General features: G+C 35.2%; 1 protein-coding gene across 1 annotated transcript in view; it reads left to right on the top strand.

The window, feature by feature from the left end:
- Positions 1-6979: 6979 nt before the first annotated feature.
- AP3B1 (adaptor related protein complex 3 subunit beta 1) overlaps positions 6980-15448 on the top strand; it is a 215688-nt gene continuing 207219 nt past the window's right edge. Inside the window, exon 1 of the mRNA XM_015590336.1 lies at positions 6980-7157. Coding sequence (XP_015445822.1) covers positions 7030-7157 — 128 coding nt within the window. The 5' untranslated portion in view covers positions 6980-7029. The remainder of the gene's footprint in view (positions 7158-15448) is intronic.

Raw genomic sequence — 15448 nt, 5'->3', positions numbered from 1 at the left:
ATAATTCAATAACATCATCTAATATACAGTCTGCATTCATATTTCCCAAAGTGTCCTAAAGATATTTCTTATTTTTTATAAATCCAGGACCCAGTCAAGTTTCACATATTGTATTTGGTTTTAATGTCTCTTGAATCTCTTTTTTTCTAAAGTAATTCTCCTGACTTTTAAAACTCATGATAGAAATTTCAGAGTCTGGGCTATTGTGTGCTTTCTTAATGAAAATATAAAAATTTGAAAAAAGATCACTGATAAATAGACTGTGTTACTTTTTTCTGTTGCCAATGTTTGAGAAAAAGTCTAATTGTTTGGCCTAAATTCTTTAGATTGGCAACATGACTCATTTTATACCAAAAATGTTAATTAAAAGGAGAAATCCTAAATCTTTTTTTTAAAAAAGGAGAAATCCTATAATATGTCCATAATAGCAAAGAGAGCCAGGATTTAAAACTAGCCTTGAACACATAGATCATTAAAATTTGATTACATTTTTCCTGAGTCTACTTAACTATCCAAGATAATGTTATAGAATTTTTGAGCTAAAAGAACCTCACAGGCAAATTGACTAGTTCAATTCCTTGTATCACCAGTGAGAAAACTGTCTGTGATTTGCTAAGGTCACACTGCTAATTAATTGTAGAGATGAAACTAGAAATAAGACGTCTTGATTTTCAGTACCCTTGTGTCCCTGATTCTTTCATCATTTCTATGTTCACCATCCATCCCTTTTATTTGCTTTCTTTTCCATTTCCTCCTTTCCTTCCTAATTTTATCTTTCCTTCTCTTGCGCAAACAACAGATTTTTTTTTTTTTTAAAGAAAATCTGTCATACCTCTGCCAGGGTTTCTCAACAATAGCATTTTAAGTTAGGTAATTCTTGGTTGGGGGTGGCTGTGCATTGTAGGATATTTAGCAGCATCACTGGATTCTGGGTAGTACTCTTTCATTTGTGACAATCAAAAATGTCTTTAGACTTTACCAAATATGCCCTGGGAGGAGGGGAGTGGGGTGGGAAACTGTTCCTGCTTGAGAACCACTGTCAAATGCCTCCTATTTTAGTAGTGGTTATTTTATTTATTAATTTTCTTTTTACTCCAGGTCAACATGAATTCAAAATTCATGTAGTAATCATAGCATAGATACAATTTTTAATGTACTATTTTTGCTTAACATTTTGTAACAGGTATTTTCACTGTTGCTATATGACATGGACATTTGTTGTTTTTGTCTACCTAGTATCCCTGCTCCCCCTTCCAGTAACAGCACCCCTTTGTCCATTGCAGAACGGTACTTTCCTCACTTCATCATTTGATTCTAAGGTACTTCCCTCAAAGGTGTGGACAAATGACCCAGGCCTGAGCAGTCGTAACAATGCATCTCCACAGCCACGAGGATTAGTCTCTTGTTAGGTACATGATCCAAGTTGGGCCAATCAGAGCCCTTTCTCGAAATTTGCTAGAAAAAAAGGCTCTCCTTCATGTGGGTTGCTAAACTGTGATGCTCTAAAGCTGATGAGCTCTGCAGCTACGTCCTCGGCTTATCTGCAGTTTAAGAGAATGAAGCCAACACAGACAGAAAGCAGAGCTGATAGATGGGAGAGAAAATCCTGAGAGTATCATTTGAGTCGCTAGATCCATTCATCTCTGAAGGCAACACGACCTTTGTTAATAAATCTCTTCCCTGCACATTTTTAAAAAATTTTTTGCTAAGTTGGTTTGACAGAGATTCTTAAACTTGCAATAGAGTCCTGATTAATAGTATTCATGTTAATAATATATAATGGCTCATATTTCCTCCAGTTGGAGTGTCATGATTTCCTTAACTGTTCTAACATTGAACTTTAAAGTGATTTGAAATATTTTTTTTCCATTCTGAATGCTGTGTTCTTTTTCAGTGACTTTTGAATGACTTCTAGTAAATTTTTCATTAGTATCCTCAAACATGGGCCCTTGGTTTAAATTCTAAACTGCAAGATTTAAAATTGAGTGATTTACCACGTAATTTAAGCCCATTCTGTTTTGCTTTATCTCCTTTTACTTTTTTTACTTCCATTATAATCAGTCCATCTGTGATTATACCCACTGTTGTGGCAGTATCTGCTCCAGCTGTATGAAAACATTTGAATGCATTAGCGTGCTATGTCAGTGGTTTAGGAAATTTTTTATGGTATGACGAAGATTTATTTCTTATCATTGTAGAGCCTGCTTTTTGATTTCTTTTAACTCTATACAACTAAAAAAACCAAATGTTTTGTATATGTTGATATGGTACAATATCCAAAATACAGTATTAAGTATGTGAACAGGCAATATAGCAGAGTAATTAAAAGTTTGGATCCTGGAGTCTAGTCTCAGTTCAAAGACCAGCTTTGCTATTTACTAACTGTGTAAACTCATACAAATTTCTCAAGCCCAGTTCCTCGGTTTTTTTACCTGTGAAATGAGGATGCTATGGTAACTATTTCACAAGCTTGTACGAAGATCAAATGAGTTAATACATGCAAAGCATTCAGAAGAGTGTCTGGCACATACTAAGGTAACAACTATAATGATGGGCTGTGAGTGAATGATTTTTGAATTATGTAATTCATAAAAAATGAAAAAATTTTGAATATATTTTCATTAAATATTTCCACCATTACTGCCTTGTGTTGTAGGATTGTACATATTCATGTAGAGGGTTATCTCCTCTATTTTTACAATGTCTTTGTGGATAAGGCCTGGTTTTTCCTCAAGTGTGTACCCTATGTGATCTCCAGCATACGCCATGTACAAGATGAGTTCCACAGGTATTTGTTTACTGTATTAATAAAATATTAAGTTTCCTTTCTGCATATGAATATTTCAGAGCATTAACATTTTGGGAGTAGTTTTAGAAGATGTCTATGGGAACTGATCTTATGATTTCAACATTTAGGGGCAAGCCCAGAGGTTTTGTTATCATAGAAGTTACTAAGTTTACTTCTACATGGAGCAGTATTCTGAAAGTGTTATTTCCTTTTCCTTTTTCATAAAGAGTTTTCTTTTTAAATGAGAATGAGAACTAGCAATATTTTAAACTTTTGGGTCTCAAAAAGGTCAAAAACTCGCCCGACTTCATACATTTAGCTGGTGATGGAGTCAGGGTTCAAACCTGGGTCTCATTGTTTGCTCTTTCTGCTGCTAAAGTGAGGTGGAAAGGAAGACTATGTTCATTAACTTCATAAGTGAGACTCAGAGAAGACATTTCCAGTAAAACTGACCATAATGTTTGGTAATCCTCAAATGTTTGGTAAAGTGGAGGACTGCATAAATTCAATTACAGAAAGGTTCTTCACGTTCCAAAATAATTAACCATTGGGGTTCTTTAAACAGAAGGGCACGACAACTCATGTTTATTTGGCAGAAGACATTTCCAGTAAAACTGTCCTTCAGCAGTGCTTCTCTTTATTGAGCACATTCTCTAGCTATTTAAACTTCTTTCAAAACCCAGGACCAAATACAAATATTCAGTGTATTAGAAATATGGGGAAAAGTATAATGACATGATCATTTTGTATAACTTAAGCCTTTGCCTCTGAGAGTATGGTCATCTAAAATTCTTAAATAAAATAAGAATTATAAGTGGCCTAAAATGTTCTCTTTGTGATATTTAGTAATATAGTCTTTCTTTAGTCATAAATCATCATTTCAAATAAACATTAGTCATTGTCTAACGTAGGGTTAATCACATTGCATTTTTCCAGATCAACTTCATTATAAAATATAATAACGAGGTCATGGCATTTTCAATGCATGAGTTTGTAGGCATGTACCATTTTAGAAAACTTGAAGTATGAAAATCCCCAAATGTTTGGTAAAGTGGAGGACTGCTTAAATTCAATTACAGAAAGGTTCTTCACATTCCAAAATGATTAACCATTGGGGTTCTTTAAACAGAAGGGCACGACAACTCATGTTTATTTGGCAGAAGATACTTCCTACTCTATCTGGGAAAATTGTCCTCTTTAATGCAATGCAAGTCTTCCCGAGGGATATGTATCAAAGAGTGAAACACAGCTAACTGAACAGATCAGCTGTCCCAATCAATTCTGCAACCAATGGGGGTAGGAATCAGGAGGAGGTGCTATATCAGATTGGGTAGTCAGGAAGACCTTCTGCATGGGTCGTATTTGAACTAATAGCTGAATAGAATAAAGCCTGAATAAAACTGAAGGAGCCAGCCTTTGAAGATCCAATGGAAGAATGTTGCTGGCAGAGAGCGCTACAAGTAAGGTCTCTCAGGTCAGAACAGGCTTGATGGATCAAGGAACAGAAAGGACAGACTAGGGGGAGTGGGTCACAATGAAGTCAAGAGATGTAAATGAGGCCCGGATCAATTAGGACCATGATAAGTGCCTATAATTTAACTTGGAGCTTCAAATGTTTTAAGAGCTTAATAAATGGAAACTCATAATTGTTAGAGATATTATTGTTTTATTCATAATTCAAATTAAATTTTTTTAAAAATAGATTTATTCCTTGTAATAAATTCAAATGAACACTTAGAAAACACTTGTGAAATCTGAAGCTCATGTCCTTCACTAACACTGTAAAATTTACATTCTATTAAAAATCATAAGAAGAGTCATTTTCTAATTGTAAAGCCTACTAAAACTACTTTTATAGAATCTGTTTTACAAATATTTGGTTATTGTTTCTAGCCTAGATTTATGCTGAGAGGCTTTTTCATCCCAATCCTAAACCATGAGACCCCTCAATCCCAAAAATATTTTCCTGAAATCCGTTCAGTTTTTGTGGTTTATTTTTAAATTAATCTAGAAATTACTTATAGGTATTATATGAATTAGAGATTGTGGTAAGCTTAATGATGACCTCCAATATATATCTAAATCCTAATTCCTGGAAACTCTGAATATTACCTTATATAGCAAAAGTGACTTTGCAGATGTGATTAAATTATCCTGGATTATCTGGGTGGGCCCTAAATGTATTCACAAGTGTCCTTACAAGAGGGAGGCAAGGGAGATTTGACACAGACTGGGAGAAGGCAATGTGAACACAGAGCAGAGAGATTTAAAGATGTTATGCTGTCGCCTTGAAGGATGGAAAAAGGTATCAAGAGCCAAGGAATATAAGGAATGGAGCTATGGAAGCTGGAAAAGGAAAGGAAGAGCTTCTCTCCTAGAGCCTCTGAAAAAAGTGGCCTCGCCCATACCTTAGATTGTGTACCGTAATTTTGAACTTCTGGACTCTAGAACTGTAAGAGAATAAATTTATACTGTTTTAAGCTACTACATTTGTGGTAATTTGTTACAGCAGTCATTGGAAACTAATACAGAGCTCTAACTTTATTTTTTGCTGCAGTTAACTAATTTATTTGTCCTAGTACCATTTATTGAATACTACATTATTTTCTAACTGATCTGAAATGTTAATTTTATCATAATGTCAATACCTGTGTATAGCTGAGTCTGTTTCTATTTTTTTCTACAAATCTATTTACTTTGAGACAATAACAAACTTTTAAATTATAATAACTTTATAGTACTTTTTTTTCCAAATTTTTTTTTTTGCTTTAAGCTCCATTTACTTTTTGAGCTGAACTTTAAATTCAATGTGTCTAGTGAAAAAACTGGAATTTTGACTGAAACTACATTAAATGTATAAATTCACTTGAATATTCCTATCTAGTAACATAGACTATCTTTTCAGGTCTCCCTATCCCCACCCCATTTTTAAACTGTAAAATTCCATAGTTTTTCTTCATTTAGGTCTTATAAGATTCTTAAGGTTTATTTCTTAAGCATTATTTGTTGCTACTGTGGAATAGGCTCTTTTTAAAATTATATTTTATAATTAGATATTATTGGTGTGTAGGAGGGCTATTTTATTTTAATCTGGCCACTCTATTGAATCAATTTAAAGTCTAATAATTTTCTCTTAGATTGTCCAGCAAGACAATCATATTATCTATGAATATTATAATCTTTCTCTCTTTTCACTACTTATTTTTCGTGTTCTAGTGTATGAGCTAGAATCTATAGAACAGCGTTAAATAGTAATGGTGTTAATAGTCATATTTGTCCTTTTTCTGACTTTAGTTGAAATGACTTTAGTGTTTCAATATTAAATGTTTCACTTTGTGTATTTTGTGGAGGTATTTTAACATTATGTACACCTCTTTCTATATGCATAAAAACGGTAAGACTCCTATCTAGGTTACTATTTCTTTAAATCAGAAGAGCTGATGAAGTGTTAATTTCCAATATCTATTAGCATATATTATATAATTATGTCAATATAAAATTCTTAATGTTATTTTTTATTATTTAAAAACCTACTGGGTAATTTGAATGTTTGCATTTTATATTTGTTTGGTATTTTATTTAGAAGTCTTTAGCTTTTTGTTTTTTTGTATTAAAATAATTCAGGCTTAGATATCAGTAATTCCAGTCTTACAAAGTGAAGTGGAAAGAAAGGTTTCATTAAAGTGGAGGGATATAGGATAAAGGTTGCTTGAGGTCAGTGTGACAGTAAGGAAACGCTGGCTGGAAGATCAGAACCAGCCTAAAAAGGAAAAGTGATCGTGATATGTTTAGGAAAGTTGATCTGGTGTGTTAAATAGCATTTCAGGAGAAATCTGAAAGCTATTGGTTTACAGAAGAGTCGGGAGCTCGAGGAACCTCTTTAAGGGATCAAAATGAGTACAATGAATATTTTTCTCTTATGAAACTTTAAAAGCCGAGTCCAGTTTTCTACAGGTTCACTACTTCCTTCAAATAGTTTGGTTCCGAGTCTCTTAGCTACCTCAAAAGCCCGGAGAGGGAATTCCAGGCTGGCCCTGGAGTGACCGGCGGTGGGCTCCGGCCAGCATGCACACTGGGCATGCGCAGGGGGTGGACCGCCAGGTCGGCTTAGGGAGCCGTGACGAGTCCGGAAGCGCCTGCGCGGGCAACCTCCGCACAAGAACTAGTTTCCGTGTGTTTTTTTTTGCGGTTCCGGGAGAAGCCCCAGCAGGACCACCCCGACATCCGCCAGCCCTGCAGCAATGTCCAGTAACAGCTTCGCTTACAATGAGCAGTCCGGGGGAGGAGAGGCGACAGAGCTGGGTCAGGAGGCGACCGCAACCATTTCCCCCTCCGGCGCCTTCGGCCTCTTTAGCAGCGATTTGAAGAAGTGAGGAGAAAGACTTGGGGTGCGGGGACGGGACTGAGGAGCTGGGGATCCCGAATGAAGGGGCTCCGGGTTTGGGCTCCCGGGAGAGGGGTGGAGTCGTCCTGAGATTGCCCGGGGCAGCTGGTAACGTTACCCGCAGGTGGGTGGGGTTGGGTCAGTTGAGAGCGGTGGGAGTTGCTGGGGAGTTGGGGTGAGTGTGTGTAGGGGTCGCTAGTAGTTTCCAAACTTTAGTGAAAGAAGAACGATTTGGATAGCTTACCTCCCGTCTCATTCTGATTGAGTTGGTCTGGGGCGCAGGAATCTGAATTGTGAACGAACACTTTTAACCAATGTTTGCTGGATTACACATGAAGAAAATCTCAATTAGGGTGAAAGACTGGGAAGTTGAGAGGGGAAGTTGGAGGGTGAGTGTTCCTTAGGAGAAACTACACTGTGACCCTGGAGTGTAGGAGCAAGGAGGTGTCCAGGCAATTAATGTTCTTGAACGGTATCCTTTGCATTACAAGCAAACACACAAAACACAACACAGACCCAATCCCAAACTAAATGATAAGCATATGAGTAGAGAATATTTAGAGTTACTATTTACCAGTTCTAAAATTTTATAAATTAATAATGGGAATTTAGAAAACGCACACTAAACAATGTGCACTTAATTTTTAAAAAGAAAGAATATTTTAAGTACCACCAAAAAATGGAAAGAGAACACCCCCAAATTGTATTTTTGGAGGGTAGGTTAAATTTACAGAATCCTGGTAACTGTATTTTATTGTAATCATTTTTACATTTTTCTTATTTTTAATCTCAGTACTAAACACTGTGGTCACATACATAATAGGCTGTCACTAGATTCATGCTAAATTAAGTACTTGTGCTTGTGGCTTTGCAGGTGTCAGAAGGGTATAATTTTAAAATACATTTTACTAACAAGATCGGGTAGTCTGGAAAATGCTAGTAGTTGAAATTGAGATTAAATTTTGACTGTGTTAAGATGACTGAAATTTTATATACAGATGTGGAATACAGTTTTTCCTCTTATTCTCAGGTTAGACAAGTTTCAAAGTAAGATAACTAATTTCATTTTTTATCCTGTGCATTTAGATGTTGGATTGTTTTAGCAAGGGGCTTGTTGCGCTATGCAGTTCTGTAAACAAAATGTTTCAACTGTTGTATTAGCCTATAAGCCTGAATCAATCTGTTTTGCATGTGATTTGCTTACAATTTTATGGTTTGTGAACATCTCAGATGTTTTCTCTTAGAGCCTCTGATTTCCTATTTTCTCAAATTTGGGTGTGATTTGGAAAAAGAAAAAGTATGCTTTTGACTATCAACAGTGCTGTTGAGGTAGGTGACTGAGCATTACGGATTTAAAATAAAGCTGACATTTATTGAGTGCTTGTGCATTTGTGCACAGTACTTTACATTTATTATTTCATTCAGCCTTATGGCTTGTTACCAGATACTGTACTTCTCTGCTCCAACTTTGCAGGTTAGGAAATTGGAGCACATGTAGTTAACTTGCTCATGATCACAAAGCTATAACACTGCGCTCACTGAATTTGAACCCACACTCTTATCTTAGAGCCCATTCTCTTAAACACTTGGATGTACTGCTTCTTACTTGATGAAATACGGTGCTTTTATTAGAGAATGCATGCAACTCATTAAAAGTTTAAAACTTTGAATAGTAGCTGTAAACAGTATATGACCTTGAAACTTCTAAGAATTAGAAACATTTTGGCTATTAATCTACAACCTAATGGGGGTGTACAGAAACAAGGAAACTGTATTGGAAGTGGTCATTTAACTTTTCTTGATGCTGTATTCTCTCATTATAAAATGGTGATATTTCTTGCCTTAAAAAAAAGAAAAGACAACTACCCTTTATACATTCATCAATTTCTAAAAAATTTGCTACATTGCTTTCTCTCTCTTCCTCTCTCCCTCCCCCCACATACACAGAGACACATATACACATTCATATTACTGTTTTCTGAACCATTGGAGAACATCATGTTCCTTTACTCTTAATACCTTAGTGTGTATTTTTTAAAAACAAAGATATTCTTTTACACAACCACAGTACTGTTATATTCAGGAAATTTAACATCAGTACAGTCTACAGTCTGTAGTTCAGTGTTGTCATTTGCTCCAATAAATAAATTTTTATTTTAACATTTTTTTCCTCTAGTACAGGATTCAGTCCAGGATCAAGTATTTCATTTAGTTGCCTAATCTCTTTAATTTGGAATAGTTCCTCAGCCTTTGTCTTTCACTACCTTGACATGTTTGAAGAATGCAGGCCGATTGTTTTATAGCAGGTTAATCAATTTAGGTTTACTGTTGTTTCCTCATGTTTAGATTCGTGTTATATGTCCTTGGCAGAGTACTACCATAGATGATGTGGCCTTCTCAGACTATTCTATCGAGAGGCATAGAGTGCCTATCTTCATGACACTGTCCAGTTGTCCATTATTATTTTTCCACTAATCTATCTAGGTAGGGACACTTTAAGATCATGCAGATGTCTTGCTCTTCGTTCACCACCCCCTATATTTAGCAACCATTGATGAATCTCCTGAACCAGTCTTTGCCACAATGGCTGCAAAATGGTGATGCTCCAACTCTGACTCCTTCCACTATTTTGCTCTTTGGCCTCTTGTCCTAGAGCTTTACGTCTTTTGATTCTTCACAGACCATCTCAAGGATGCCTAATTACTTCCTAGACAGAGGATTATTGATGATTTTTGTTTTCTGAGTTTAATCTTATCAATACTATTTATCCCTACTCTCCTTTAAACAAAACCAGAATTAGGGACTTTTAGATGGTTTTATGAAAGATCCTATACATCATTTATTGGTTAATCAAGCCTGTGTATTAAATTATTGGCTTCAAGATTTTCAGTTTTTTCATTTAAAATGTAAGGAATTATTTTTTTTGTATTTTCTTTTGAGACTTGTAAACTTTTACTGCTTTTAGTTTTTTCCTGAATTATTTTCATTTGTCTTAAACAAGCTCTTTTTTTATCTTGACCAATTGGCTGTGCGTGTAATTGCAAATAATTTTAATAATTTTATTTCTGGATTGAACATTTAATTAGGAATTAATTTCTAGAAAGATATAGGACTAATTTTTTTTTTAACAATAGTAAAACTGCTAAATTTTCTAATCTCTGTTGAGGGTATCTCAGTGTATCAAAAAAAGCATTAGACCTCGAGTGAGAAGACCTGGATTTAAGTTAATGATTTCCACTTGTAATAATGTTTCCTTATTCAAGTTGTTTGATCTCTTCAAACTTCAATGTCCTCATATCTAGAGAGGGTATGAGAATTGCCTATTTTATGAGGTTCTCATAAGATGGTGTATGAGGTTCTCATAAGATGGTGTATTTAACAGTAATTTTAAAACTAGAATATTAACTAACACTATTTGGAAAAGTTGGTGAAAGTTTCATTGGGGTGGTGACATTTTAGGTCTTAAAGCCTGAGAACGTTTTCGTCGGGTGGAGGAAAGGGGGAGTTCTTCAGACAATTTGTAGAAACCAGGAGAGCTTGAAAACGCATGTTTAGCTGAGATATAGATTAGAGCATCAACATGTAGAATCGTAGGTAGTAATTAAAGCACGGGAACGGATGAAATCATTCAGGGAGAACTTTTATTCTTAGAAGAGAAGGCAGTTTAGACAAGTCCATGAGGAACACTAATATTTTAGGTGTGAGTGGAAGAAGAACTAGGGAGAGAGTGCTCCGAGGGGTGGGAAACCAGGGGAAGGTTAAAAAAAAACAGATAGCTAAGAGGAAAGTAAGAGAAAACTGTCAACTATGTTAGGAGTTGCATGTTGAGGGCAAACAGAGTAAAGGCTGAAAAGAAGCCATTGATTTAACAATTAAAAAGGTTATTTTAGCAACCAGTAACTCAGCAATGCAGGAGCACCTGAAACCTGTTGAGACGTAGCATTTTTAGTCTCTGATGAAATTGAAGTGGACTTTTCATTTGTTTACATTCGCAGAGCTGATTTAGACCCAAAGAACTGCATGCTTTCTGGTAGTCTTACTACATCATGTAGTTAGGATATAGTTTATACTATCTCAATACGTTTGCATTACATTGATAAGCCTAACTTATATTTTTTAATTTAAGGTTTATTTATTGTCAACTTTACAACATCAACCATGAAAATTATATGACACATAAACCTTTAATGTTTAATGTTAGTGTTTCTCAGTGGAGTCCACTAGGAAGATTGCATGGGTCTTGTTTGTATGCAATTACAGTAAATCTAACTATAGATCTACCACTTTTTCTCTCTTTCAAGAAGTATATAGAAGTGTAGCTGAATAAGAGTGACCCTTTTATAGGGATGTTCTTGAGTTTACTCTATTAAAAATAAAGGTAAATCAGCTCCAGGTGTCAGTATTTTATTAATAGTAACACATTTTGGTTGTGCCTCAGAGTCATTGTGTCTCATTTAATACCTGCTTCTAAACATTTTTTTGTGATTGCTTCCATTTTTTATTTATAATATTTTTATAATTTTTTAATTTAATACTTTTATAGTTCCAGTTGTTCAAAGCTTGCTGTATTTTCTTTTTATTTGTCCTAATATTTCTCATTGATACCTTTATCTCATTCAGTCATTCTGTATTCTCATTATGTAGCGACTTCAGTGAATATTGAATATTGTATAGAGGAATCTCACTTTTACACACTCACCTGATATTAGAGGGTGTAATTTATGTGAAGTTGCCTAGCAAAGTATTTGGCTCATAATTTTGTGTAATAAATATTTTTAGGTCCTTTACTCAGTTGAATGATTTAGATTCTGCTAACATTTACTGTCTCTTTAGCCAGTGTAGTTAAAAACTAAAGCATGATGGATTCAGGGGACCTTATGCAGAAGGAAAACCTGCTCTGGTATACCTGTTGTATTTTATTGCTGTATTGTTGCATCACCCTGAACTTAAATTGTATATCAGTCTAGAACAGCTATTTTCTTCATGGCATTGCTTGAGTCTTCGCTGTGGTTAGGGTTAATTGACCTGGAATTGTCACATGTTGAGTAAACTTTGCAATCAGGATTTTTTAAATCTCTCCACTCTTGAAAGGCATCTTTATTTGCAAATTTGGGATTATTCCATAGTATAATTTATTCTTCTGTTTTTTTTTTTTTTCCAGCACAAAAATACAAAACAATTATAAGATCTTTACCTTGCCTTTAAGAAACTTGAAATTTAGATGGTGAGAATATGGCTAATGAAGACAGTAATACAAGTATGTAATTAATGTTAAGTTGTGAAATAATTCTCAACTTTTCAGTGTGATATAAGCCTTTTTTATATAAAGAATGATTTAGTGAAGAAAATGGAAATGCTGGAATTTTGAAATGTTGAACACAGTTTAGTTTGAGATGCTGAAATGTTGGCGCCATATTATGAAGAGGTGAATTTCTTTCTCTTGAGCTCAGGAATCTATCTAGGGTTACAGGTATGAAAATATACTCCTCTTATGATTTCTGTAGCATACATACTGCTGTCATCATCTTCAAATTCTGAAGATTTAAATCCCTTGAGTTCTAATAACTCCAATTTGGGTAGCTGATCTATCTTAATTCTGCTTAGCTGGGTGAAATTTATAGTCACTAGATCTACTTCTGGAGATGTTAACCGCGTATTTGCCATGCTACATATGTAAAACGAATCTTATTTTTTTTTTTTACAAGGGCGCCTAAATATTAGGCAATTTTAATGTTTTATTAATCTTTCACTAAATAAACATCTTTGTTCCAAGACAGCTTTAACAAAAGAAGAAAATGTGCAAATAATGGTATCTAGCTTTCTGAGCTAGATGAACTAGTTTTTGTCTTCACGTAAATAAGACTGCTAGTTTTACAAAGGGCTAACTATTCACGTTAAGGATTGTCACTTCTGTGGTGCAATAGGGTTCCTATAATTCTTGAAATGTACTTCAAAACAAATAAGATTTTACCACATTATATTGCCTTTAAGCAGAGTCCTACTTTCCAATGGATTGTAAAGGAGTTCCATTTTATTTGCTTAGCTCGCTTTTCTTCTTGGAGGAGAGTCAGTTGTGACTTTATAATTTATCTTAAATATTCAGCCAAGAAAATATTCATTCCTAGATGTAGCATATATTATTTTAAGATCACTGATTTGGTAAAATTCAAGGAAGAAATCCAGAATATTTAAATTTCAAGACTTACCGTTAAATTTCAAGATTTGAAATATTACGTTATTTTAAAGAATATTTAGAATTTAGAGCCACATTACTAGAACTGAATGATTAAAACCAAAAAAGCAGATGGTTGGTTGAAATATTCTTTTTTACTGCACCAAAAGTTAAAAAGTGCTCGTGGAATGGCAAATGTATTATAGTGAAATAATTCGACAGTATTGCAGTTGTGTATATAAATGAACTACTGACAAAAACAAATTGCCTGCAGTCCAAATTCAAAATTTAAAGTGAAGAGCCCAAAGTAGAATAATCAAGAAGGAAATGATTTTTCTGTATTTCATATTACTATGAATAATGTTTGCTAGTTTGTGTACTTAGGAAGACTTATTTAGCATATCAGCTGGAAGGAGTTCATAGATATACAAAAGTGAACAATTTATGGTCAATGTCTTCTTATTGATGGGCTGATTATTTGTATTGCCAGTAGAAACCAACCTAATTAGAAGGGCAGTGTCTAATCCGTCAACTGTATGAAGTTGGCATGGCAGCTGGACAAGGGAGAGACTCATGAATAAGGCTGGTTCCAAAATCATAGGTTGGCAGAGATACATGTTACCCAGCTTTACTCTAGGAATGGACTTTCTCAAAGTGTCTTAGAACGTAGGTTAAGAATGTGATCAGAAAGATGAGCAGAATGTCAGTACTATGAGGGCAGAGAGGTAAAGGCAGAATGGAAGGTAGAGGACCAGATTGTGTAGGGCCTTGAAAGAACTTAGGGTTTTACTTTGAGTGAGAAGATAAGCCATTGGAGGATTTTGTGCAGAATAGATATTTAGAAGTCAGTGACTATTTAAGTGCCTGGTGTGTGCCAGATATATTCCCTGCTTCTGTTGGGTCTGTTGGGTCCTTGGGACTTGCTTGTTGATTTCTTGTGGGTTTTTTTTTTCATATTTACAAAAATTATAGTAGTAATTTATTGAGTCAACAAATATAAATGCTATAAGTGCTGTCTGTATGCTAAGCACTATTCTTGATGCTGGGGATTAAGCAGCAGACAAAACGCCTGCTCTCATGGAGCATGCATTCTATTAGAAGGAAGATAGGCAATAAATAAGTCAATATATGGTCAGTCATTCGATGACAAGGAGTGCTATGGAGAAAAATAAAGTGTGGAAATAAGGTAGAGAAAGTGTGGGTTGGATTAAGTTTGAAATAGGGCCAGGAAAAGATCTTTGAGAATTTGTTAATAGAGCACATACCTGAAGGAGATGAGGGAGTGACATGCAGATGTCTGGGGAATCGTGTTCAGTCAGAATACAGGAGTATTCAGAAGAAGTGCTCAGGCTCTGAGGCAGGAGAAGTTCTGACATGTGTGAGGCTCAACAAAGAAGTTAGTATAGGTAGAGTAGAGAGAGTAAAGAGGAGAGAGAGGTTAGTAGAAGAGGCAGTCAGAGAGGTAAGGAGCCAGATTGTGTTGGGCTTTGTAAATCTTTGTAAGGACTTTGATTTTGCTCTGAGTGAGAAAGAAAGCTATTGGATAGAAGAATGAAATGATCCAAGTCACCTGTTAAGTGGATCACTTTCCTCTTGAATTTGCAATAGATAGCAGATCTGAGGCAGGGAGACAGGCAAGGAGACTATTTCAATATTCCAGGCAAGAAAAGATGATGACTAAATCAGATTAGTAGTAGTGGAGAGAAGTAGCAGAATTCTGAATATTCAGTAATTTGAAGATTGAGCCAGTCAAATTTTCTGATGGTTCAGATGTGAGAGAAAAAGATTATCAGGGATGGACACAAGGTTTTTTTGTCCAAACAGATAGAGGTTTCCAGTTGTTATCAACTAAAACGAAGAAGATTGTGTGAAGAGCAATTTTAAGGGGGTAGGGGATGAAAAGCTCGAATGTGTTACATTTAAGATGCCTATTAAGCATCCAAGGGCAGTTGGATATGTGAATCTGGAGATTAGGGGAGGAATCAGGCTAGAGATACAAGTTTGGGAGCCATCAGGTTATAGATGATATTAAATACCACAGATTGGATGAGACGCCAAAGGAGCGAGTGTAGAAAGAAAAGAGATCAGCATATGGACCTGGGCA

The sequence above is a fragment of the Pteropus alecto genome, unplaced genomic scaffold (assembly GCF_000325575.1).
Source record: "Pteropus alecto unplaced genomic scaffold, ASM32557v1 scaffold20, whole genome shotgun sequence".
Classification (NCBI taxonomy): domain Eukaryota; kingdom Metazoa; phylum Chordata; class Mammalia; order Chiroptera; family Pteropodidae; genus Pteropus; species Pteropus alecto.
Note: the sequence above shows the minus strand (reverse complement) of the source record. Positions and strands in the feature narration are given on the sequence as shown.